This window comes from Pseudorca crassidens, chromosome 12, assembly GCF_039906515.1.
Source record: "Pseudorca crassidens isolate mPseCra1 chromosome 12, mPseCra1.hap1, whole genome shotgun sequence".
NCBI lineage: Eukaryota > Metazoa > Chordata > Mammalia > Artiodactyla > Delphinidae > Pseudorca > Pseudorca crassidens.
In genome coordinates, this window is record NC_090307.1 from 72,613,201 (window position 1) to 72,640,343 (window position 27,143).

Here is a 27,143-nt window from a genome sequence, read left to right on the forward strand (position 1 = left end):
CGAAGACCCAACACAGCCAAAAATAAATAAATAAATTAATTAATTTAAAAAAACAAAACAAAAACCAAATAAGAGTTCATGAGGTTAAGAAACATGGGAAGGGTGTCCAGTCAGAGCGAAAACCATGGACACAGGACCAAGGGTGGGAAACAGCACAGCGTCTGAGGGAGCAGCATAAACCGTTCGGGGCACAAAGCATGAAGAAGAGATACAGGGAAATGAGACCAAAGAAGCAGAAAAGACCCAGGTCACAGAGGGCACGGGAAGCCCACTAAGGTGCCTGAATTCCATCCTGTTCTATCCTGTAAGGCAGAGGTCACAAAAGGTTTTCTATAAAGGACAGACAGCATATATTTTTGGCTTTGGGGCCATACGATCTCTGTTGCAACTACTCAATTTTGCCATCATAATGCAAAGGCAGTCATAAAGAACATGTAAAATTAAAAAAAAAAAAAAAACGAGCATGGCTGTTGGTCCAATAAAACTTCATTTACAAAAGCAGGTCAAGGGCCATAGTTTGCCTGTGAGTGGTGGCTGGCTGACTCCTGCCGTAGGTGACGGGAAGCCACCGAAAGCAGCTTTTCATTTGAGACAGATCATCCTGGCTGAAGCTCAGAGGATGGACTAGAGGAGGGTGGGGTCGGAAGGTCTTTGTCAGAGTCTAGACCAGAAATGATGGTAGCCTGACTTCAAGGTGCTGACAGTGAGGATGGAGAGAAGTAAACAGGGTCAAGAGTATTTGCTTGGCCACTTACCTGGTGGTCCAGAGGTTAGGACTCCATGCTTCCACTAGAGGGGACGTGGGTTCGATCCCAGGTTGGGGAAGTAAGATCCCACATGCCGCGCAGCCCAGCCCCCAAAAAAGCATTTGCTTAAAGGGGGGAGGGGCAGAGTAAACAAGATTTAGGGATCAGCTGACTGGGGATGAGGGAGAGGGATGAGAGCCTCAGATGAGTCAAGGGGGCCAGCTTGGGTGGCTCTGTGGATGACAGAACCACCAAATGATACTGATGACATTGGTGGGGGAAAGGGAGGAGTCTCCCCTTGGATACGCTGGGTTCAGACACCAGGGCGACATCCAGGTGGCGAGCTTCTAAAGGTAGGCGATTAGATGTGATATACGCGTTTGAAACCTGGGAGAATGTAAGAGCTGGAGGGCTAGATCTGGGGGTCATCCGCTTACGGTGAGGGAGTTAAAATCACAACAGGATTGCCTGGGACCAGGTGGAGAGAAAAACAGTGGGTGAGAGCAGCATCCCGTGATCCCCAGCACTGGCGGGGCTGGGGAGAAGTTTGGGGAGCTCCAAGGAGCAGAAACAGCTACAAGGCCGGGCAGGCAGGGAGTTCTGAGAAGTGTCTGACAGAGGCCAGCGCAGGAGAGAAGTCCAGAAAAAGATCAAGACTGGAGAACGTCCCCTGGTGTGTCCCTTTGGGAGCCGCTGACACGGTGAGAAAAGTTTCAGTGCAGTGGTGGGGGCAGGATCAGGGCTGGAGGAAAGTGAGGCAGAAACGTGAGGTGAGTGAAGACGGTACATGTGGGCCTTGCTTTGAAGAAGCTTGGCTCCAAAGGGAAGGGAAAGGTGATGGCTGAGGACACAGTTAGAACAGGGAGGATCCGAAGGTGCTTATAACCTGTGGAGGAAGGACAACCAGAAAGGCAGAAGCTGAGGATGCAGGAGAGAGAGGGGATGCTGGGCACACTGCAGGGGAGAAGGGGCAGCGGGATACGGATTCGACTTGAACAGGACTGCATCTTATCTTCTGAGACCGGAGGGTAGACGAGGGCAGAGAGAGATGGATTTATAGACACCACAGAAGTTCAGGCCATGATTTTGTTTTCTTTGAATGAACCAGGAGTTTAGGGTGTCTCCTTAGAGTGAGGAATCAGGGCTGGAGGAAAGTCAGGATGGTTTGGAATAACTGTCCAGTAAAATGAAAGAAACAACGGACCAGTGATAAGACATCAGCATCTGAACAGCTGGTTCAATTAATGCCCATCAGTGCGTGGACCTGCGGAACTGTGTGAGTGACCAAGGCTGGGGTTCTGTGGGACGTGGGGATGGGGCTCTAGACAGAAATGGGGCTTGGACCTGCCTTGGAAAGCCTGAGGTGCTGTGAGGCCCAGAGGGGAGAGGAGAGAAGCCTTTCCTGGAGCACTCTTCCGGCAGGGCAATGGCGTGGAGGGCAGGAGGGAGAGGCCAGGCACCCTGCAGGGCCGGGGAGAGCATACCAGCCCTGGACGCCCTGGTACCACCCGCAGCCAGCCGTCAAGAGAGACTCCTGAGCCAAGCGTGGGTGCCACCACCAAGCCCATGAACTCCCTCCCCCGGGGCCACGGAGGTAACTTAGCGTCTGCATCACCAGTAGCTCTTGCATTTATCAGCGGCAGCTGCATGATTCCTGGGCTGGAAATCATAAAGCTTTAGGTGTATTTCTCTTGAGCTGACATCCCCTTATAAATAATACAAGGAATGCTTTTATTTTTTTGGCAGAAGACTGCTTTCTCTCTCTCTTCTCTTTTTAGAGTGACCTTCTTTCTCAGTCAAGTTTGGGAATGCCCAAGGGACTCATATCTTGAGCCCTGTGATGGGCCAAGGAATATGGGGGGTGCGGGAGCACACAGGAGCCTTGTATGCTATCCCGCCTCCTCGCACAAACAACGCCCGGATGATCTGGGAGCATCTAGTCAAGTTTAAAACGCAAATTCCCTTTGACCCAGAGAATCATTTGCCCGTGTGCATAAGGACGTGTGCTTTTTTTTTAAAAAAAGGCTTACAGGTTAATAGCAAATATCCTGAACTCAACTAAAAGTGAAACAAGAAGACTGCAGTTTAGTAAACCCATGGCATCATTTAAAGTTCTTCTGCAGGAATGTAAAAGAATGAGATAGACTTATGTGGACTGATAGGGAAAGATCTCCATGGTATATTGTTGAGGGAAAGAAGCACTTTGTAAGAATTTAGAGCATAATATACATAAAATAACATCATACCATTTATGTGTTTTAAAAGCCCACAAAAATGCTATGTATTTGCTACAAGTACATGTATGTTTATAAATACACAGAGAAAGATGTGGAAGGATACACACCAAACTGAAGACGATGGATACCTTCGGGAAGGGAACTGAGGTTAGGGTGGTAGCCAGGAGGACTGTACCCTTCTCAGATATATTCTAAGTTCTTAAAAGGGAGAAGGATTTACAGATTATAAAGCTGGAGGTCAAGGAACCTGAACTCTGGGTTAGTCCTTACTATAAGCTTAGGTAAGATATTTCCTTCTGCAGACCTCAGTTTTTCCCATTTATATAATGAGAGAATTGGACTAAATAATCCGGTGGTCCCTTCGAACTCAGAAGTTCTAGAACCTTTAAATTGTAAACGTATTCCAAGGACAGGGCTTAAAATTTTCAGGGCTTAATGCCATGGAATCTGGCACTCAGTAGGCACTTAATAAACATCTTTTGAATGGATGTTGAATGTTGAATAAGGATCCTTATACAGTTTTAATATTAGTAACAGGCCAGCTCTTTGCCAGTAAACTCTGCCAGGTGAGCGATCCACCTCCTGGATAAAAGTCAGAGTCATGGCAGTGGGGCAAACACAAATACAGGCTTCAGAGGCGTTCAAACCTGGGTTCAAATCCTGCCTCTTTCACTTACTTGCTGAATGACATGGAGCAAATTTCTGACCCTGAGTCACAGTCAATGATGAGCTGTGACCAAGTACAGTTAGTATTTCTGCTCAAGTGTTGATGTTATGGTCAGCTATTCATTCAACAAACATTTATAGAGCACCATCTGTGTGCCAGCCCAAGGGACACCAACATGAAGAAAACTGACAAGGAGCTTATGGTCTCTTCTTGCCTCCTGCCCCACTGCTGCCCTTGGTGCAGGCCCCTCTGCTCTGAACTGCAGCTGGACAAGCCTGAGGACTTGGAGGGGGAGCAGGCAGGGAAAGGGGTACTAGGCTCTAGAGAGGGCTGCCTGGAGGCGCTGCCCGAGGTGCAGCTACAGGAACTGGGGCGTGGCCGTCTTTGCCTCAATCAGTTGTTCCCTAACCTCTCAGCCTCAGGTCCCTCTTGTGCGACATGGGGGTAATGACATCAGTCTCCTGGGGTTACTCTGGGCATCAGCTAGACACCAACACTAATAAGGCAGCTAATTTTCTTGAGCTCTTTCTAGGGCCCTGAGTGCATCCTCTCGTTAACCCTGACAATGATCTACTCACAAGGAAACACGAACAGAGAAGTTAAGCAACTCGCCCCAAACTTATGGTTACCGGGGGGAATGGTGTTGGGGGGGAGGGATAAATTGGGAGATTGGGACTGACATATCCACATTACTATATATAAAATAGATGACTAATAAGGACCTGCTGTATAACACAGGGAACTCTACTCAATACTCTGTAATGACCTATGTGGGAAAAGAACCCAAAAAAGAGTGGATACATGTATATGTATAACGGATTCACTCTGCTGTCCATCTGAAACTAACACAACATTGTGAATCAACTATACTCCAATAAAAATTATTAAAAAAACACAAAAATTTGCCCCAAATCTCACAGCTTCAGAGGAGCAAATGTGGGATTGGAGGCCAGATGCTGTGACTTCAGTCCGTGTACTGAGACCACTGCGGCCTCCCACCTCCCGCTCACGCGGGTGCCAAGCAACTCAGGGCATAATTCCTTACCGTGCAGCCTAATATAATTATACTTGTGCAACTTGGGTACTATGCTAATGAGCTCTCACATTCCTCCAGTTCTGCTTCTGCTGCCTTATACATTGGCTGATGGGGAAAAACAGAGGTATTCAGTTATCAGGAAAGAAAAAGTCCTCATCATTTGCGTTCATAGAGGACATGACTCTTTCTCCACACAGGTCTTTGTTTTTAATTAAGAGCAGTAATCAGATAAGCTTGCTTTAATTAACTCCCCCAATGCACCCCATTCTCAGAGCCTCCCTTTGATATTTTCGACATCAAACCTTTCAGCCTAAGATTATCAGCAGACATGTGCCAGATATTTGCCATTTCCTGAACATGCCCGAAAGCTTGGAGTGAACTTCCACCCCTTTCTTTTTGTAGAGACAACGCCCTGCTTCAGAGCAAACACGTTTCGAGTCAGGAAGGGGTTGTCTGGGTTTGCGCCATTAGTTTGTGATTTTTCTTTCTATCTTATCACATTGGTTCCTCTGTTATCACACAAGCATTTGTGTGCATTTCATCTTAACTACGCATCTGCTTAAGCCATAATTTCTGATTTATGGCCATTAGCTCCTAATTACAAGAGGGCTGCCCTTGAAAAGGAAAACCACACGAGCTGAGCGGAATGGAGCTGAAAAGCAAGAGGAAAGATGGATTGAAGTCCTACAGCGAAGGCTGAGCCCTGGGGCCCATCTGTTGGAGCAACATTGTTGCCAGTCCTATAGATTTGTGAGGGTCCCATCTCAGGCTGTGGCTGAATGTGTCTCCTTCTATGGTAGGAAAAAAATATAAAATTCTGACATTCAAACAAAGCTGAAATTTCTGAGGAGGAAATCATCCAGCCTAACAGTTTTTATATGGACTCCCCATTAAAAGAAAAAAACCAAAAAACTTTAAGTAAATATGTTTATAGAGAAAACTTTAAATCCAAAACGATCTATAAGTGGAAAACTAGTGGGATTTGCCTTAGCTAGAAAACAACTATAATAAATCCACAGCTATTTTTAAAAATGTTCACCCCCTGCTATTTAAAAGCATCTGGAAAACTGTGCTTTAGGGACGGCTGTATTAGATTCTCATCACTTCACCTGTTTGGAGCAGCAAACACAATGTTATTTCCTGTTTTACAGGTGAGGAAGTGAAGGCTCAGAGAGGGTAACTGGTCTGCCTAAAGTCACACGGCTAGGAAGTGGCAGGGTCATACCTCAAACTGGACCATGCTTGTCCTTGGCTAGGACAGAGGAAATGGAAGACTTGAACAGCAACCGTCAAAGCCTGAGATTCTTTCAGCTATTGGTCATCCAGAGACAGCAGGGAGATACTCTTACCTAGGGCTGAGGATACAGCTGCTGATGGCTGACTGTCGAGAGGGGGTCCTCACCGTGTCTGTGGCCAGGGACAGAGTACAACTCAACCAGGACTGCAGACTGCCCTCTGGCTGGGAGCTGAGGATGGAGACATTATCTCTAGAAGCAGAATGCAAGATATTGTCAACATGATGACAACTACAGTAACAGCAATAACTAGATGGTCACCCCTTAGCATGAGCCAGCCATTGTGCTAAGTGCTGACATGCATAACTTTAATCAGTGCTCACAATACCGTCCCTGAGCGGTGGGAGCCAGTGCTGCACCTCTTACACAGATGACAGTAACGGGACTTGGGGAGGTCAGCTTGGGTCTTGACTAAGGTCACCCAATTCCAACGCCCGTGCTGATAACCACTGCTCTTCCTTGGGAAGATAAACACTCTAATATAGATGCTGAGGTATCTCTAATTTTGGAGTAAAGTTTGGCACTGAATTGCATACCAAATGATATGGTCATGGAATATGGCAAGTGTGAAGGCCTTAACTCCTTGCCTACCTAAGCTGGAATGTCTTTGGGGACAGAGACTTAATTGTAGGCCCCCTATTACTGAAAGCAGCACAGGGAGAGGCCTGTGTGGGCCTCTCATTGCTCTGGGTATTCAACGATTATTTTCTGGTTGATATATTCACTCAAATATATATTATATATAATATATAATAAATTTATATATTGATATATACACAAATTTGTTTGTTTGTTTATAGAGCACTCTATGCCAGGCACCATGGGAAGGAACTATAAACATGAACCCAACAATGACCCTGCCCTCAAGACCCCATTATAGCAGAGTAGACATCTATATAAATAACCATAAAAGAAAATTATCAATGCTGTAGATAAAGACAAGATAGGTTCTAAGGAGGACAAGGAGGGAGCCTTGATTTGCTTCTTGGAGGCATAAAGGAAGGAATCAAGTAGTGGCAGTTGAGCTACCTCTTGTTTGAAGGTTAGGGCTTGGCTACACAGGCCTGGAAGGAACAGCACACACATAGGTACATAAGGCACGGATGATATGGAAAGCAGGAGCCCCAGGTGGAGGGGGAAGTAAGGGTCAGAATGTGCAGGGCTCAAATGTCAGTCTAAAAAGTCTCTTCTGAGGCAACGGGGAGCCACTGACGGTGTCTGAGAACGGTGGTATGGTAAGTCATGGGCTTCTCTTTGTCTGCGAGAAGTTGGACGGTTCAGTACACCCCCGGGGCTATATGTTATGACCATGGAGTAAGAGCTCTCGTGGGCACTGCGGATAACTCTCCAGGTGGGTGTGGATGTTTCTTCTGCAAACTGGACACAGAGGGCCAGGGGCTCGTCTTGGGCTTTGGTGTAATTGGCTCAGTTCTACTCAGGGTTAACTTACGTCTCTTTTCTGCCACTGCCGCTACAATCCACTGCTGTCTGGACACTAGAAGAAGGCACAAGAAAGAGTCTGTTATCCTTGTGCTGCCAGGGGCTGGGGAAGAACCCAGTCTTTGACGTTAAATAAACTTGGGTTTGAGTCCCACCTCCAACCTTTGCCACTGTGTGATCTTAGGCAAGTCACTTGTCTTCTCTGAGCCTCCTGTGGTCTTTTGTAAAATGTAGCTAATAATCGCCTTCTCCCCCAGAGCTGTGGAGCAGACTGAGATAACCCTTATAAAGATCTCAGCATGGCTCTTGGCAAACAAGCAATGTTAATTAAAGGGTAGCAACCATTACCACTCCTCTTGTTTTAGTACAACTAGTACTGCTATTAATAGCATCATAATTGTCAATGAGCGTTTGCTCTATATTCTTTGCGAGTGCTTGCGAATCAGACACGGGGATGCGGTGGTCGGCTTTCCCAGTGCATTCTGGGAAACTCTGAGCTAATTACAATAGTAGCTATTGTCTTGGGAGCATCCCTTGATTCAACAAATACGCATTACACACGATCCCACTAACCACCTTGCCAGTCTCCCTCCTGGAGTTGAAGAAGCTGACACCCTTGTCCAAGGTCACGCAGCTTTGAATCCCCCAGGTCTGTAAGAGCTACTCAGCTCATGCTCTTAACCAGAGTGCAACCACCCAGAGTACGGATGTAGACACCCAAACCACAAACCTCAGACACCTGAGCCGTCATTTTAATCCTGGTTCCTCAGGCCGGGACCTCCCAGCTTTATTTTTCAGTGAAATCTGGGCAATTCCTTACCAGAAACCCTGGTCACTTCCTCTGAAGGATGCACCTGCAGCTCCTTGGTCCCTACCCTCAAGGGCCAGTCACTCTCGGGGTCTCTACTAACACCTATTCATCCCCACCAGACTGAAAGAGTCCCTCACAGGCCAAGAACACATCATATTTGTCCCTTTAGCCCCAGGGCAAAGGCTAGAACAGAAGTTCTCTCAGAGAATGCCTGGTGAATCCAATAGAAGAGGGGTCTGTAAATGACGGCCATGGGCCAAATCTAACCTACACATCTGCTCCTATAAATAAAGTTTTATTGGAACACAGCCACCCCCACTCATTTGCATTCTGTCCACTACTGCTTTTGCTCCACGGTGGCAGAGCAGAGTAGTTGCAACAGAGACCACATTGTCTGAAAAGCCTGAAATATTTACTATCTGGCCTTTTAAAGAAAAATTTGTCGACCTCTCCAGTATTAACAAAAAGCATCTTTTGTGAACGACCTCTTGAGAGGCAGAATAATGACCCCACAGATGTCAACATCCTAATCCCTAATCCCAAGAACCTATGACTGTGTTTCCTGACATGTTAAAAAGGGCTGTGCAGATGTGGTTAAGGTTAAGGATCTTGAGACAGGGAGGTTATCCTGGATTATTGGGGTGGGCCCAGTCTAATGACTCCAATCCTTAAAAGCAGAGACCTTTTCCCAGATGTGGTCAGAGGGACACGTGGCTATGGAAGAAGAGTCAGAGATGCAACATTTCTGGCTTTCAGGATGGAAGGGGCCACAAGCCAAGGAATGTGGGTAAACTCTAGAAGCTGGAAAAGGCAAGGAAATGGATTCTCCTCTAGAGTTTCCAGAGGAACACAGCTCTGCTGACACCTTGATTTTAGCCCAGGGAGATTAGACTGGATTTCTAATGAACAGAACTGTAAGTTAATAAGCCATAAAATTTGAGCTAATTTGCTATGACAGCAATAGAAAACCCCTGCAATAGAATAAAAGTATCTTTGTGAGTGACCCTAAATCTTCTTGAGGATCTATATAATTTTTTTCTGATTCGGCTTTTAAACAAACTATTTAAAAATACTTAAAAACTTTAACTGAAGTGGACAGTGTGAACAGAACCAGCTTTATTCCTGCTGGTGGCCTGAGTCTCTTCTAAGGCTCTATGCACTGGGGCTGCAGAAGGAACACCAGCCTGGGAGGAAAGGCAACTGAATCCTCGTGTTCTCACTGTGTGGCCTTGGCCTCCTCTCTTCCCTGTTCGGGGTGTCCTGTGTGTGAAATGAGGCGTTTGAGCCAAGATGCTTGGATGCTTAAAAATTATGTGCAATGGAGAGGATGCACTTAGGCCCCTAGAGCAGGAGTCCTGGGCCTTTTATGAGCATTTTTTAAAAAGATTTATTTTTATTTACTTATTTAGGCTGCACCAGGACTTAGCTGCAGCAGGCGGGATCTTCTTTTTCAGTTGTGGCATGTGGACTGTTAGCTGCAGCATGCGTGCACAGAGTCCTACTCACTGGACCACCAGGGAAGTCCCTACGAGCATCTTTTATGAAGACCATGGAACTTCCATTTGCCCAAACGCACAAACACAGACCCAAATTTTAGTGCAGTATCTGAGGGTTCAGAGTATAATCTCTAGAACTCGTGTGTGGACACCCCCTCCCTCGACCTACTAGTTCACAGACCCCAGTTAAGGACACTGGTTCCAGCTGACCAACGAAGCTAAAATGTGGTAGGCAAGGGTCCTGGGAAGCGGAGGGAGGGGTTTGCGTGAACAGGGCTACATCTTCTGAAACGCTCATAGAAAGACAAAAGAACTGAAGGGTCTTGCGGCCCAAGCTGTAGCGTTCACAACAGTGTGGCATGCGCCTTAAAAACAGAGAGGGTGAGTTGTACCTGGAACAAGGTTTCTCGTGCCCGCAAGCAGGGAGGAAGGACAAACACGGGCCGCAGTGGGGGTGGGACTTGAGGCATGACGATAGAGAGGGAGGGGCTTCAGGCCCATTTCCCACCCCAGGAGTCCATGACCCTGATTACAAGAGGGTGTGCCCAGAGATCCTGGTGGGTGCCTGGGCAAGCTAATGTCTCCATAATCCTAAGGCAACTGGCCTTGAACTCTGTAGGAGACAAGGTCTGGGCAGCTGGCCATACTTCCTCACCCACTTCATTGGTTCAATCTTTAATTGAACCCAGCACAGGAATGTCTGCAGAGCACAATGCAACTAACCAAGGTGCAGGCTGGTGTTAATTCAACTGGCACAACTGGACATCTCAAAGTAAATGAGTCTCTAGTCTGGGGGGAAAGAGCCCTTTCAGAAGGGAGCAAATTCAAACACTGAGTCCACCCATGGGGAAACGTCCTCTCTCACTCTGATCAGAGGACGGCTGTACTTCAACCTAAGCTAGAATTTTCTATAGGAGTTTGCTTTGGTGTAAAAGAGGGGATTCTTCTTAAAGGAGTTTAAAACCCACTGACCCTTCCACCACAAGAAAGAGTCTCTGGACTTCAAGCTCCATGAGGCAGATCCACGTTTGCCTGTTCGCGACCATACCTCCTGCCCTAACATGGGAGGTTCTCATCGATGATGATGATGATGATGATGGTGATGATGATGATGATGTTGTTTATCTGTTGGGTGGGCAAGCAGAGGCCCAGGAAGGGCAGGTGACCTGTCCATGGTCCTGATCTCCTTGGCAGTGCAGCCAGCACTGGAACATATGTGGTGCCTGGTTTTCCCCTCATCTCCTGACACGTGGTCAGTGGTTCTTTCTCTTGCCTTGGTGCATGTGACTTTTCAAGAGGAAGTTGGGCCAGGCACTTGTGGACAGGGGGATTGCTGATGAGCAAGAGAAGTTACTAAATGTCTTCTGTTGTATTCCTTTCAGGGGAGTCTTCGCTAGACAACTCCAGCCTGAATGCAAACGTTGCCTGGGAAGTAACACATGAATGCACTGGTACCACATCACAATGACAGACACAAGTTCACCAGAATGACAGGCCAGTTCCTTGGCAGAGAACAAAGGCCTTGACAACAGAAAGGGGAAAGATGGGGTACGTCTGACATGACAGCAGAGCTTAGTCACTGGAGGTGTGGGTGATGGGGTCAACCTGGAAATCAAATCCCGGCCCCATCACTTACTGTGTGAGCTGGGGCCAGTTTCTTGACCTCTCTAAGCTCCAGTTTCCTCTTCTGTAAACCGGGGGTGATAATGGTTACCAACCTCAGAGAGTTGCTGTGAGAACTATGTACGTGAGACAGGTAGGCTGCATGGCCTGGCACAAGGTAAGTCCTCAGGAAAGACTATTAGCACAATGATCACGATGCCCTGTAATGCCAGAGTGGATAAAGCAGTTTGGAGCCCTCGTTCCCCACGAACCCCACTAGCTGGGTATCCAGGCCTTCCAAGCTAGAAAGATGCTTAGAAAGACAGGTGTCCTCTGTGGCATCACTTAAATGTGCTGTTCTGCATGAGGGCCCTGTGATGTAGCTTGGATGTCTTAGAATAACGGAGAAGTGCTTTAAGCTCTTCCTTCTAAGCAAAATTAGGAGGTAAGAGAGTTGTGGGAAAAGAGACGCGGGCAGTCCCAGAGCCCGTCCTACTTCGTAGCAGGGACCGTTACAGTCTGACCAGAGCCTGGGCCCACTGATGAGTAAGTTAACTCAGAATTATGCCCTCAGTGGCAGCGGCAATCTTTGGTTAGACCCAGATCTTTCTACTTGTCCCACCGCAGCCTTGTTTTAGCCAAGTTAAAAGGATGTATGTTGGAAAATGTACAACTTACACTCAACACAGCAACAGAGGACTCCTTTCCAGGGCCTTCATCTCAGATGGGGCCAGCTGGCGTGGAGACACTCTTGGCTGACCCAGGAGTCAGGGGTCATCCACTGACCTCTCGACACTCCCCCCTCCCAACCCAAACTCCCAGCCTAGGTGATGACAGGGCAGCTGCAGACCCTGGGCCAGGAACAGATGGGGCTGTCAGCTGCCGCACCCCTCCCTCCACGAGTAATGAGCAGGTTCCAGGCCCGGGGGAACAGCGGAAAGCATTTCTCCATTAATCTAAGGAGGTTGATGCCACAGTCTAAGTTACTCCGCCAGGGCCCTGGTGTAGGCGGGTACACGTTTAAATGCTGCCGCGCTGGCCACCTGGCTTTCTGAGCACGTAGCCACGTTTCCAGCCTGGAAGGCCCGTTACACTTGGATCTAATACCCAACATGGGGAAATGCGACTTTTCATAATTTGAACAAGTCTCCCAAAGAAATTCACCTCCAGCTGAAGCACCAATCGCTCTCTCTCCCAGGGTGGGTTTGAATCCTAATTGAGAGCTCAGTTTGGAGACAGACCTTGGCCCAATCCCTCAGGCTCCAATCCAACCCTCTTTCCCCAGGTGATGAGGCAATGAAGAGGGGAGTGCAGGGCTGAGCTGTCAGGACGGGCAGGAGCTCGGGCTGGCCCTGGGGCAGGAACTGGGGCTCTGCTCTGCACGGGCTCTAGAACCCAGTGGTGTGCTGTGTTTCTTTGCATTGTTGATAACCAATGTAGCTGTGCTGCGGCCAGACAGCATGGTTTGCATGACACTAATCCTCTGAAATTGAGACTTGAGAAGTGCTGAGGCTTCTCTGTGGCCACTTTTCCCCAGTCTTCCCCCACTCCTATGCTATTATTGAAACCCACGCTCTGTGGAAGTTCCAAGTCTAAGTTACAAGACAGCGAGTCAGGACCGAGGTCTACTGGGCATTAGGAGATGCTTCCCGAAAACCACCCTGGGCTCAGGGCCGGCTTCACAGGCTTCCAGCCCGTGCCCAGAGGGGCCTGTGCTTGGTGTGACACTCTGCTGTGACTGCCTGGAATTCCGAACCGATTCTGAACAAGAAGCCCCACGTTCTCCTTCCACGGTGGACCCACAGATGGTGCCCGTCAGTCCTGCCCGGGGTTCGGGGGCGCTTCACGGGGACACGGTGGGCTTCCATGGGCCACTTCGAAAGGGGAAGACAGGTGCGAGAGAGGGAAGGAGCAAGAGGAAGAGAGCCTTTCTTTCCCACTGATCTCACTCGGGCACACTGGTCAACCCTCACTTCCTAGAACATTCCTCATTTGCCCTGACTCACTTTTCTCCAGAGCTCCTGCATCTGGCTCCTTCTTTTTTTTTTTTTTTGCGGTACGCAGGCCTCTCACTGTTGTGGCCTCTCCCGTTGCGGAGCACAGGCTCCAGACGCGCAGGCTCAGTGACCATGGCTCACGGGCCCAGCTGTTCCACGGCATGTGGGATCTTCCCTGACCGGGGCACAAACCCGTGTGCCCTGCATCGGCAGGCGGACTCTCAACCACTGTGCCACTAGGGAAGCCCTGGCTCCTTCTTTTAATCCAGGTTTCAGTTCAGTTCTTCCTCTCAGAGAGGCCATGTCTACCTCCCGTGTTATTCATCAGAGCTCTGCGTTCTCTGTCTTTGTAATTCCTACTGTATCCCAGCATTTTATTCATCAGTCTGTCCACTGTATTCGTGGGCGGGGACACATACACACACACACACACGCGCGCTCGCTCATCACAATGTGGGTTCCACGAAGGCAGAGACCATATCTGTGCTCTCCTCCCTCACTACTCCCTCAGGAATTTAACTTCCGCCTGACCTCGGGCAAGTTATTCAATCTCCCTGCATCGCTAAGATGGAGAAACATGATGACAAGAAGCGTGGAAAAAGACAGACACTCGGCGCAGTGTCTGGTGTGGACCACGCAGAATCAATCACATGAATGAATGAATGGAGCTGATGACGGCTGAGCCCCTGCCAGGTAAAAGGCACTAAACCTGGGTCCGATTCTTTCACTTACTTCTTATTATCAACCCGTCTTACAAATGAAGGGACTGAGGCTCAGAGAGGTTGAATAACTCACAGAAGGTCATGCAGACATGAACCGCTGGATCCCTGACTGGAAATGAGGCTGGCTGAAATGCAGCGCCTGCGCCCTCCCCAAGCTGCCTCCACTTCCAGTTGCAAGAACCCCATGCATCGCCTGGGCTCTTCCAGGTACAAGATGCATTGCTTCACACCTGGGGTTCTATGATCATTTCACCCCTCGCACAACCCTGAGACGCAGGTGAGGGCCCCTCCAGTGTCGGGAAGCATGAGTCAGGTACTGGGCGGACACTGGAGATTCGGACAAGGAAAAGGCACCAGACGTCCAGGCGAGACGAAGATGTAAAGCCCCAGAGACAAAAGATCATGAAAATGCAGACAGAAAGCTAGGGTTCAGATTGGATCCCTGGGGGCCCAGGGACTAGAGCTCAGAAAAGCTGGATGGGAACCAGGGGGTGAGCACGAGGCTTGTCACCTGAGCAAAGACAGATAAAAATATCTCCTATTAGGAGGAGGGTGCAGGCAGGGTCCCTTTAAGGCCTGAGGGGATCCCCTATAAACAGAGACCAGAGCGATGTCTGTAACCACCTGTGACCTCACTGCCAGGACCTCATGCGACAGGTGAGAACCTGCTCCTTGTTCTTTGTCACACCTTCTGTCCAGCGTGTCCCTGCACCTCCAAGCCCAGACTCTCTGCCTCTTTCCAATCTTGTTATTTTTAGAACTTTTACTGTTTATTAGAAAAGCAATCTATTGCTATGCAAGTAAAAATGGTTTAAAAGTTTTGCTCATTCACACACACACAAAAGAACACAGAATACTAGTATATACAGCCATTAATTCCCATTATGATTAATGCAAAAGTCCTAGCATTTCTATTAACGGAGAGGCCAGCCAAGCATCGAGCGGGTAATACTGACGCCAGGGGTTTGTAATTACAGATGTTAGTTCTATTATGACACTAATAAAACTGGAGGAGGGGAGGCGGAGGGGGTTCTTGAACGTGACTCTGAGCTGGAAGCAGCTGCAGCATCAGGATTAGCCGTTTCACCAGCAATTTGGCAGCTGTGGAAACTTGCAGGGCGTGGCAGAAATCCTTACAATGTTTGTGTGGGAGCCATTTTTGCACAAACTGAGGACGTTTGAGATAAAGCCCTTGATTTAGAGGCTAGAACATGGCAAGTCCACTGGGTCTCTGTCACACTGATGCTGAGAATGAACATCTTCATGGGAAAGTCGGAGGCTACACGCTGCTGAGCAGCTGTCACCAGCCCAGGACTGCATCAAGGAGAGAATGTGCTCACGGCCTCCTATCGAGGTTTAAAGTACATGACTTATACGAGCAAAATCTCCCAAAGAGGACGCGAGTACAGCTAGGGACGTGTGTGCATGCTCGTTGCAGAAATTTGAGAAAATCTACATAAGCCTGAAAAAAATAAAAATTTAGGTCACCAGTAATGCCTTCCCAATGTATTAGAACGTTGGTGTGTTTCCTTCCAGTCTTTTTTCTGGACTGGGCGTGGTCAGCTCTAACACAGATGCCTGGTTCTTCCCACGGGCTGGACCACAGCCCACACACAACTCTCTCTCCTTCCCTGCTGCCCGGCTCACCCACACCTCCCGCCACTAGGCAGCTGGCCCTGCCCACACCCCAGTAAGAGGTGGCTGGCTGGTCCCGGGAGGAACCACACCTGACGGGTAACTCAGGGCATCCCGCCCCTGACTGTCTCATTGTCTGCACAAAGAAAACGTCTCTCCCTGTCGCCCAGGCTTTGCTGCAGAGGCTGACATGGAGATGGACACGCCACAGCAAGATGGGCAGCTATAATTTCCAGACACATAACGTGTCAAGGCTACAGAGGGAGCTCAGGGCGACAGGACGCCACAGGCCATCCGCAGGGTGACAGCCAGGGCTGTGTGCCCGCCGGGACACCTCCAACCACTCCCAGCGGGGCAGCCCACTCGTGGCCTGTGCAGCCTGGGACTTGGCTGGAGTCGGCGGGAGGCGGCCTGTCTGTCTTCTGAGGGAGGAGAGAAGCCCTGACATTGAAGCTGAGGGCCAACGCTCTAATCTTGCACCCTTGACCAGCTGCTGCCTCTGTGAAATAACACTCATTATCCTGTGCAGACACAGCCCACACTCCTGCAGCACTTACATGCCCCGACGCTGGTCACCTAGTGACTCACTCCACCCTCACTCACAAGCTACGAGGTGGGGAGTGAGCGGAGTATACGGAACGTCCCCTCTGTAGGTCAACAGGGGTCAACTCTTGGCCATTTCATGTGGTTTGCCCGGTAGTGCTATGTCCACTTTACAGATGAGGGAATTAGGCCCAGACTGGATGTGTGACCTGCCCGAGATCACACACTGGAGGACACTTTGCAGCCATTCCTCCAGACTGTCTCCTCAAAGGCTCGGCGAACCGGGCTCTAGGCGTTTGGCAGTAACACGGAGACGTCACCACCAGCGGGGAAGCATCCTGCCTCTGCTCGCCTGAGGCGGCCAGTTATTCCTCCCATGCCCTGGCGCGCCTGAGTCCCCAGACCCCCAGACCTGAGAGGGGCAGCACTGCCCACCGGAAGCTGCAGAGCTCCCCAGGGTGCAGCCCACCTGCCACGCCCAGCCCCAGCCGCCTCCTGGTAGCTTACCTCTCTGTGTCACTGTCGCTGGATACCACCTCTTCCAAGGCTGCCTGCAGGTCGGCGATCCGCCGGATGGACATCTCCAGGTCTGTCTGGAGGGTCTGTCTCACTGCGGCGAGCTCCTCCACGTACTTCTCCTGGAGACAGAGACCACAGCACACGCTGGCCTTGGGCAAGACCCCCACCCGCCTACGAGAGCTCTGGGGAGGAGCCTAGAGCTCACTGGGACCCTGCGATGTGGCGCATGCCCACGAGGGGCTCTCTCTATGGACAGGCTCGTGGACCCTCAGATGCTCTGGATTTTACAGAGGAGGAAGTGGATGCCTGGGGGCTCCAGGGCACGGCCCCGCACAGAGCTCACTCACCCACACGGGGGGTGCCGGCCCCAAGTGGACACCCTGGATAGATGGGTCAATGGATAAGTCAATGTATGTTTCCCAGGAGAGTTGCGGAGGCTGGTTCTGGAAGCGGAGTCTCTGTCCCAGGGATGGATGTGGAGTGGGAGATTGGGGGGAGGGCAGAACAAGAACGGGTCCCTCACAGCTCTGTCACCTAGACCCCCCCCCAACGTTCCATCCTCAAAGGCAGCAAAAGGCAAAGATGGAAACCCCAGTGGGGGTCCCTGTGGAGCCGGCCGGCACCGCTGGCGCTCACTGAGGCTCCCTGCGGAGCCGGCCAGTATCGCTGGCGCTCATTGAGACCTTTCCACGCCCAGCATTGTGCTCAGCGTTTCACGCTCCTGGCCTCACTCACTCCTCACAAGTCTGGCACGTGGCTCTTATTACTGATCCCATTTCACAGATGAGGAAATGAGGCCTGGGGGGCCGCAAGCTTGAACTGGAACTCGAGCTGGAACCCAAGCTTGGTGCACCTGACTCTCCATGCTCATCCCGTTACTTTCTGCCCTGACTGGATTTTTGTCCAGACTCTCTGGAAAATCTCTGACTTTCATTTGTAACGTTATTCCCACACGCCTCCCCTTTAACACAATGACTGTCAACTGAGGGTGAATTTGCCCTCCAGGGGACATCAGACGACGTCCAGAGGCGTTTCTGGTTGTCACACTTGGGAGTCTGACGGCATCTAGCAGAGTAGAGGCCAAGGGCGCTGCCCAGCATCTTACAACGCACAAGGCAACCTCCACCATGAAGGATTACTTCACACAAATGTCAACAGTGTCCAGCCTGAGAAACCCTGGGTTAAACCCAGAAACCCACCTTCTGGGGATTAATCCCATGGGGTGTAAACTAAAACACAGAGCAAGGTTCTGTAACCAAGGATGCCTGGGGCTGTGCTACTGATGACACGAGAGGCTGAGAGCCGCCTTGTCACCCAGCAACGGGGACTGGTTACGGAAATCACAGCGCGTCACTTTGATTCTATTAGGCAGACGTCAACGTTAGAAATAAGGATGGTGGCGGTGTGGAACGCCTTCTGTGAAATACCATTAAGCAAGCAGAAGAGAACAGAGAATATCGTGCCCAAGTCTACGTGCGAATAGCACACATGCAGTTGGGAAAACACTTGGAGAGCTGAGAATATTTATGGATGGGAGCAAAGAGGGGTTATGGATAGGATTTTTCTTTTGAGCTGCTCTAATGATGTCAAGTTTCTTTTTTGACTGCTGTCTTTTAAGAAACATGTATATACCAACCGATGAGAGCGTGAAGGGGTGAAAACTAAGAATTGAGGGTCAATCTAAGTACAATTCCCAGCTCCCCACGCAACCCACTAGCTGTGGGACGTGAACGGTTCACAGTCCCTCTCTGAGCCTGGGATTGTTTTTCTTTATTTTGTAGATGAGGAAATCGAGGCCACTGAAGTCACTCAAGGCTGCAAGGAGGGGAACCCCGGTCTGCCCCACTCCCAGGCCAGTGATCTTTCTGGGGCTCTGTTTGCCCGCCCCAGTGAAAGCCAGCGGGGACCAGGGCTGCTCCCCGTCACAGGGACACGCTCAGCTCTGCATACGTAGCAGACCAGCTTGTCCATTCACGGTATTGTAAATCTGTGTCTTTACACTGATTTTGAGTCTTCTCCAATTTGAGAGAGAGAGCGAGCAAAGACCAAGAAAGCCAAAGAAGCAAGCCCAGCTGACGAGGGAAGGGGCGGCGTGGAGAGGTGGGGGAGTGGTGCCCTGGGTTGAAACAGCCAGCTGTGAAATCCCCATCTTGGTGCTGACAAGGTGAGAAACGGTCTGAGGCAGGGCCCCAGACAGGAGGTCGGTGGACTGTCAGAGGAAATAACATACCGTGGGACGGCGAGGGGGGTGTTCGTCCAGGATGCGAGCTCGTCAGCTCATAAAGATACCTAGGAAAATGGCTGGGCACACGATCCCAGGAGATTACAGAAGCGTCGCCCGAGCGCTGCTTCTTGCTAGTGGGCCGGGATGACAGCGTCCCTGGGAGGCGAGGGGACGAGGCACCTGTGTATCTGTGAGACATGGAGATGCTACCCACGTCCATGTCTGGGCCATTCCAGGCACGTGGTGAACGTTTCTTTTAGAAATGAGGAAACTCATCTCTCACCAGAACAGCAAAAAGACCCACCCAAGGTCATGTAGCTGGGAGACCACAAAACTAGACAGCCAAGCCTTGGGTTCTCAGGTGAGGCCCTTAGGCCCTCACACGAGCTGAGAGAGAGAAGCCCAGATGTCCCCTCCTGGCTGTGCCTGGGTGACCTTGGCCCACGTCAACGTCACACGGAGGGAGCAACGAGGTCTTACAGTCTCGATCCGCGAGAAGCCTCCTGGCGGACAGAGGACAGGGAAAGGAAGGATGCTGGGTCTCCGGGACAGGTGGCTCTGAGCCAGGACCAAGCAGGTGAGCAGAGGAAATAGGGACCTGAGATGCATCAGATCCATAATATCATGAAAGTGAAAGTAGGCTCTGGAGCCAGGATGCCTGCGTTCAAATCCCAGCTCTACCACTCACTGGCTGTGTGACTTTCAGCAAGTTGAAACCTCTCTGACCCCCACGGGTAAAATGGGGGCAGCCGTAGTCCCCTTCCCAGGGCTGTTGTGAGGATCGAATGAGCTTGGCAGAGAGGAAAGGCTTGGCCAGTGGTGGCATCGCTACGTCTTAACGCTCAGAGAACGACGAGCAACTGTGTGGGTGTCCCCACGTCACCGGCTGGGGGGGGGCGGTTTGCCAAGGTCACGCAGAGAATAAGGAGGCTGGCATGCAGGGCTCTGAAAGCTTTCTCACCATCTGCAGAGGAAAGACGGGGGTGGAAAGCAAGGGCAGCTTAGAGGATGAGTTAGCTAGACAGGGCGAGGACAGCTGAGAGCAAGAAAACCATCCACAGACAGGTGAGGCCTGTGCTGCCGGGGACCTGCCGCTACTGCCTCCCTCCGCTGTGCCCCTTGCCCTCCGTGCCCCACCCCCATCTGCCTGGGGTCACGCCTCAGGCTCAGCAGGAACCTCCCAGGGAGACGGATTTGGGAAATTCAGAGTCTGTGTAATCAGCAAACCTTTCCTGTTTCAACTTGAAAACCAACTAGTTTGCTGATTGCCGAGACCAAGTCGTTAGGCAAAATGGATGTGGTGCCCACACTAGTCTCCTGGGGGCAGACAAAACAAGGCCTAAGCCAGAGACGGCTCGAGAGACATGGAGGGGAGGGTGGTGCACCAGGAGAAGGGGGCACAGGGGAGGCCCCTTCTGGGGCCTTCTTCCACCTCCATGAGCAGCAGCGCTCAGGATCGGGTCAGGACTGCTATGCAAATGGGACTGTGCTTTGAGGCCAAGTATGAGCTCGGTCTTCTCTGTTTTACTCTGTCTTTGCGGGCTTGGAGCAGGAAGAAGTTGTGGGGGGGAAATTAGGGAACAAAAGTATTTAGACAGTAAGATGTGTACAACAGAAACCTACTAATAAACATACCATGTGTCCATATTACTCCACAGCTACCATGTAGTGATATACATTGTAATAGACACACAACATGCTAACGTAGATTATTATATATTCATTATATATATATACACACACACTGTCATACCATTCATTCAATAAGCATCTACTGAGCATGAACTATGTACCAGCAGCACCGATCTAGGCACAGGCTGTGCAGATAAAATCCTAACTTCCATGAGCATCATTCTTTCAGGGCCCTGATCTTTCTGTATTGCTGCCATCTAGAACAGAGCAGGCACCCAATATGTCTTGGGATTGAGTGAATGGCGTTACCGCATGACTGTAAGAGCTGAATGAAGGAGGGACACACACTAAGGCGCACATACTACACACCACGCACACAGAGATCAACACAAGACTACGACGTATGTGTACGCGCCAGCCTCCCCTGCATCGCATGAGAGAGTCATCAACCCTTGTTAAACTCCCAAGCTGCTCCCCCTGGAACGTGCTGTGTGGAGTTGCCCGTGTTGGGAGCAGTTTGTACGATAATCAGTGGCTGCAATGAAAATCATCTCCTCTTGTAAGTTCCATTAGAGGCTAATATTTAAAACTGTTGTCTGGGATCTCTGCCCCGGGCACCTCAATCTTCAGAGGACCCTCTCCTGCCTGCAGATGCACGGGACTCTCCTATGTCACTTTCTGCGGCTCTGGAGGTTGCCTCTCTCAACTTTGGAGGTGTCCCGCAAGGCCTCCCAAAGTTAATTTCACCTTATTTATATTATAGATCAGACTATCTCAAAACATCCTCAAAACCTGATGAAAATTCACCTTGTTATTCTTTTCTGAAGTGCTAATGACAAATAGAAACTTCATGTTACAGAGCCTGGTGTTAAGAAAAAATTATACGCACCTGCATATGCTGTGTAACTGTGTATAAACGTACGTTTATATAAAGTATACATGTAGTATATAGAAATGTAAATGTATAAATGTAAATACATAAATATGTATACGTGTGAATGTGTGTTCTCATGTGTATTTACAGATTCACACACAAATATTCCCAGTCTGACACACAGCACATACTTAATAAGTATTTGTGAATAGTTCATAAATGAACGTATTTATTTCTATTTCTCACGTGGGCAGGCGTGCTACTAAATGTTTGAAAAAAAACCTTATCTCACGCAATCTTTATAAAAACCCTCAGAATCACATACAATATAAACACATAAAAAGTAACGTGAGAACACTGCAACAAACTCGTTGCAGAGCTATTATCTCTGTGCAGTGAGATATCAGGTGATTTCCCCCCCCCTTATACTTCTCCCGATATTCTGCAAAGAATATGATTTACTTTTATTATCAGAAAATTAAAAATCTAGGACTTCATTTCTCTCTGTACTGCAATCACCAATCCCCTGGTCCACCTGCTCAATGCCTCGCATGGCAGCCTCATCATCCCCATTCTACAGATGAGCAGGCTGAGCCTCAGGAAGGTTAAGTCACTTGCCCAGGGACACGCACCCAAGACATGACAGGCTAGAGTGGACCCAGGTCTCCTGACCCCAGCCCACAGCTATTTTCCCCTTTGCCTCTATTTGCTCCTGCTTCATCCAAGGATGACTGTGTCTCCAGAGCTGGGGGGAGTCTTCCCAGAAAGCAAGGTTATGAGGAACTGCCATTGTTTCATTCAAATTGTCCAAGGGTCACTTGCCTGGGAGAAAGGAGGCTATGGGGGAAAGTAAAGGCCCCGTGCATTGTGTCCTGGCAAGAGCTCTGAGGCCATATTGGCATGGAGTGAGCATGAGCAGGAAGCGTTCAGTCCCATTTTGGGAAAGAGTTGGGGCACCCCTTAGAAAACCCCAAGTGGCACATCAGATTCTCTTATTTAAGACTGAAAAAGAGCCCAACCTCCAGCTGTAAGGGGACTAAGGAGAAGGTAGTTGTCACTAGACAATGTCCTTTCTTCATAATCATCCTGCAAAGTGTTTTATTTTAATGATGTGGTGACAGACACAGAGAGACTCATCAAAGATCCCAAAGTCACCCAGCTAGACAGTGACACGTAGGTTCAAGCTCAGGCCTGCCTGTTTCCAAAGGGTCAGGAAACACCTCATGACTCCTCCTGTCCTTTTCTTTGCCTGTGGCAGGCATGCCTAATCGATCACTGCACAGACCCAGGCAATGTGGGGCCTGAGTCCTTTCTCTGAACCACCAAGCTAAGTGCTTCACCCCAGTACTGCCCTGTGCTCCATCCACCAGCATCAACTGGAACTCCCAACTCTGCCACACTTCAAATGATCTCACTCCTCCTGGAAATGCCTCCTGAATCCGCAGAGAAGACACTTACATAAGTTGGTTGCAGGTGTGGGGGGGCTGGTATTTCTGGTATTTCTCCTTGAATATTGATGAGTGCTCTATGAAACCGAGGGAAGCTGAAGCCCAACCACACTTAGGGAGGGACCCTGGCTGGTAGGGAGGGACCCTGGCTGGTGGGGAGGGGGAGATGCAAACTACCAACAACATGGGAGCAGCAGGAAAAGCTCTGGCTTTAGGATGAGATGAACCCTGAGGCACTATGTGAATTTTGAAGAATTACTGACCCTTCCTTACTTTTAGTTCCTCATCTGTTAAAATGACAGTGTTATTCTGCAACAAACGGTATTGCAAGGAACAAGTGAAATAATGTAAAACTGCGTATATCTGGTATACCTAATACTGTGGCACGTACTTGATACATAACAAAGGTTCCCATTTCCTTCTTTCAGAGTAAAGACTCCGAAAACATGAAACCTGCAGGGACTGTATAGTGAGGATAGCCTCATTTCTCAGAAAATGAATTCTATGAACCTGATACTTTTCTGTTGAAGCCAGAAGGATTTAATGCAATACCTCCAAGGAGCCTGTATCAGTCAGGAAAATAGAAATCACTCTAGATCATTCAGCCAAAGGAATTTAATATAGGGAATTGGTTTTTCAGGTGATGGAAAAGATGAGAAGCCAGAAGAGATTAACAGCTACAGGAAGGCACTGCCAACCTAGGGCTGGAAGGAAAAGCCAAAAAGTTGGGCCATCCAGTGGGCAACAGCAGGGCTGCCCAATGGGAGCTGCAGTCAGGGAGGAGGGTCCCAAATGGGATCCGGAATTACAGAGGCTGGGCTGCAGTCAGGGGTGCCCCCCACCCCCGACCCCAAGGCAGTGCGAGAGAGGGAGAAATACACTGGTTCTTGCACTCCTCCTGTCTTTCAACTGTCCCTCACTGCCGTTCACTTCGCTGAACCTACCAGAAGGTAAGCTCTTAAAACTGTTTAGAGCACAGCAGAGAAACGGTGGGAGCCAATCTGAGAGCAAACAGGAGAATTACTGGTACAGAGCACAGAGGCATCTGGGCTATAGCCAGGCTTCGTTATTAAAAACAGATGAGGGTGTTTTCAGTCTGTAAAAATTCATCCAACTGGACACTTCTAAGATTTGTACACTCTTCTAGTTGTATATTTCAAGGAAAACATTACAATAAATCCAGAATTAACGACTGTCAAGTGTCACAACCAAATGCTGGATTACAACCCCCAGTCTGGATTAGTTATTTATTGCTACGTAACAAATTGCCTCAACAGCCAGTCACTTTGAAATATCAAATGTCCTTCTCGCTCATGGTTTTCTGTGGGTCAGGAATTCAGAGGCGGCTTAGCTGTGTGGTTCTGGCTCATGGTCTATGGTAGGATGAATAAGGCCCCCAAAGATGTCCACGTCCTAATCCCCGGAACATGTTCACTTAGATGGCAAAAGGAATTTTGCAGATGTGACTAAATTAAAAATCTTAAGATGAGCGTTTATCCTGGAGTATGTGGATAAGCTGGGTGGCCCCTAAGTGTAATCGTAAGGGTCCTTATAAAAGGGAGGTGAGAGGGTCAGTGGGGAAGAAAACAGTGCTGTGATGATGGAATCATGGATAGGAGTGATGCAGCCAGGAGCCAAGAAATGCCGGCTGCCTCTAGAAGCTGGACGATGCCAGGAATGGATCACCCCCTGGGGCCTCCAGAAGGAGCCAGCCATCCTTCCACCTTGATTTTAACCCCTTAAGACTCATTTTGGACTTCCGACCTTCATAACTATCAGAGAATAAACTGTGTGATTTTAAAGTTACTATGTTTGTGGTAATTTGCTGCAACAGCAATGGGAAACCTACACAGGATTTGTCATGATGTCACAGTGAAGATGTCAGCCAGGGCCATGGTTGTCTAAAGGCCGCCCTGAAGCTGGAGAGTCCTTTTTAGAAAGCTCACCGACATGGCTATCGGCTGGAGGCCTTAGTTCCCTGCCATGAGGGCCGCCACTGAGCTGCTTGAGTGTCCTCATGACATGGTGGCTGGCTTTACCAGAGCAAGTGATCCAAGGGAGAGCAAGGCAAATGCCAAAGACCTTTTATAACCTAGCCTCCAAATGACATACCACTGCTCCTGACCATCTATTGGTCACACAGACCAACTCCGATACAGTACGGAGGAGGCTACAGAGGGGTGTGAAGGCAGAGATGGGGACCGCTGAGAACCATCTTGGAGGCTGGCCCCCACAGTAACACTGACACTTCTTCACCCACAGGCCCCAGCTCCAGTGACTCCCTCACCCACAAAGGAAAACCCTGTAGGAACCCTGAGCTGCTCCTTGTTTCTTGGAGCACATCTGTTTATAGGTTGTACAATGTCCCCCCCAAAGATATGTTGAAATCCTAATCCCCAGCAGTTCAGAATGCAACTGTATTTGGAGTCAGGGTCTTTACAGAGGCAATCAAGTTAAAACAAGGTCATGAGAGAGGGACCTAATCCAACATGACCGGTGCTCTTATGAGAAGAGGGAAATTTGGAAATGACGACAGTCATGCACAGAGGGAAGATGATGCGAAGCCATAGAGGGAGAGCGCCGCGTGGAGACGGAAGATGCACGAGTTGCACCTATAATCTAAAGAACGTCAAAGATTGCCGGCAAACCACCAGGAGAGAGGCATGGGACAGTTTCTTCTCTAGCGCCTTCAGGGGAGCGAGGCCCTGCGGACGACATCTTGATTTCAGATTTCTAGTCTCCAGGATGTGAGACAATGCATTGCTGTTTTACCGAGCTACCCGGTTTGCGGTGCTTGGTTACAGCAGCCCGAGCAAACTAATATAACACCGTGTCATCTTTTATTTTTCTTTTATACATCATTACCTTTCTTTTCTGGTTCTAATAGGGTTCATTACACAGAATTTAGAAAATAGAGTTGCCAAAGGAAAAAAAACATTAAAAATTGCCCTTCAGTCTGTTACCTCGGGGACAGCCCCTCTTGATGACTATGTTGGTGTGTCTCCATCCTGTGTTCACTTCTTCATGTGTGTATAGACACATCTATTGGACATGCACTGGGGCAAAAGAGTTTTATAGGAAAGGCAGAATGGAGTTAGCCAGGCGGACAAGCAGGGGACCGTGGCGCCCCTGCCCTGCCAGGACTCTCCGGTATCTCCAGGCAGAAGAACGCGTGGGGCTCCAAGCGCCTGCTTGCTATCTTTCATTTCCCTTCTCATTTTTTCAAGCTGATTGTTTTTAAATGCCCCCAGCTACTACCTGAGGGCCTTTATCGCTTTCTGGAAAGTTAATATTTTAGGTAACTTGGGCTGTTCTAGATGATAAAGAGCCGGCCTGCAGAAAGTCTCAGATATATTTGCTATGCACGTCCACGCATCACGTAAACATCTGTGGACACACATACCATATACCAGGGGCCCAAAGTGAGGCTCAGGGCAGGAAGCCACCTGGCCAAGGTTGCTGGGGCCACTGGGTGGCAGAAGCAGAACTGGAGTCTTTCCTACCCAGCTCATCTCTCTGTCAGCAAGTGTGTGCCTCTCTCCTTTCTCTGTTCTCACACTTCGGATGAGCCATTTTTGCCTAAACCCTGGCTCCAGCTACTCAAGTCATAACAGTGCCACGGGCTGGGGCTACAGTTATGAGAAGGGGGCTCTGAACTTGATTCTTGTGGTCCCAAGAATTTCTCCTGATGAGTGGCGAGTGGCAGAAGGCACAGCCTCCTTGGAAGGGCATGAGACCCTCAAACACAGAAGGGGAATGTGGCTGAGGGTTTGCAAATAAAACTTTAAAAAAACCTCTCTAAGGTTCCTTACAGCTCTAACTACTCAGAGCTTGTAGCCCTCCCAGCCCTAGAACTGCCCCAACCTGTGACTACTGCTGCAGCATCTTCAGAAAGGGACAAAGAACTGTCACCGGAGTGCAACTCTCTCAAGGTTGGCACCCGCAGGGCCCTCACAAAACCTCCAGCTGCAGAAAGACATCCTGACCTGGCGTGAATCCAAACACCCCACTCCCCACTTCCCAGAGCTGCCCACCCAACTGCTTCCTACAAAAAGGAAAAAAGGCATTTCATTTTTTTCTGCTCCAGTGCAAATATGACATATCTGTGCCACCTGATTTTCCTGACAAATAATTATATCAACGTAATTAAGCCTCAAATGCGGAAATTCTCTGTACCATGTACACCGACACCACACTTCCCTCATCAGAGGGCCGTTGC

General features: G+C 49.4%; 1 protein-coding gene across 3 annotated transcripts in view; it reads right to left on the reverse strand.

Annotated features, from left to right (window-relative positions):
- MYO18B (myosin XVIIIB) overlaps positions 1–27,143 on the reverse strand; it is a 234,393-nt gene that overhangs the window by 16,696 nt on the left and 190,554 nt on the right. For all 3 annotated transcript variants that reach the window (XM_067700414.1, XM_067700413.1, XM_067700412.1), the window contains 3 exons: positions 16,735–16,865; positions 7,432–7,476; positions 6,036–6,173 (listed from right to left, as the gene is read on the reverse strand). In XM_067700414.1, the coding sequence (XP_067556515.1) occupies positions 6,036–6,173; positions 7,432–7,476; positions 16,735–16,865 (314 nt within the window). The remainder of the gene's footprint in view (positions 1–6,035; positions 6,174–7,431; positions 7,477–16,734; positions 16,866–27,143) is intronic.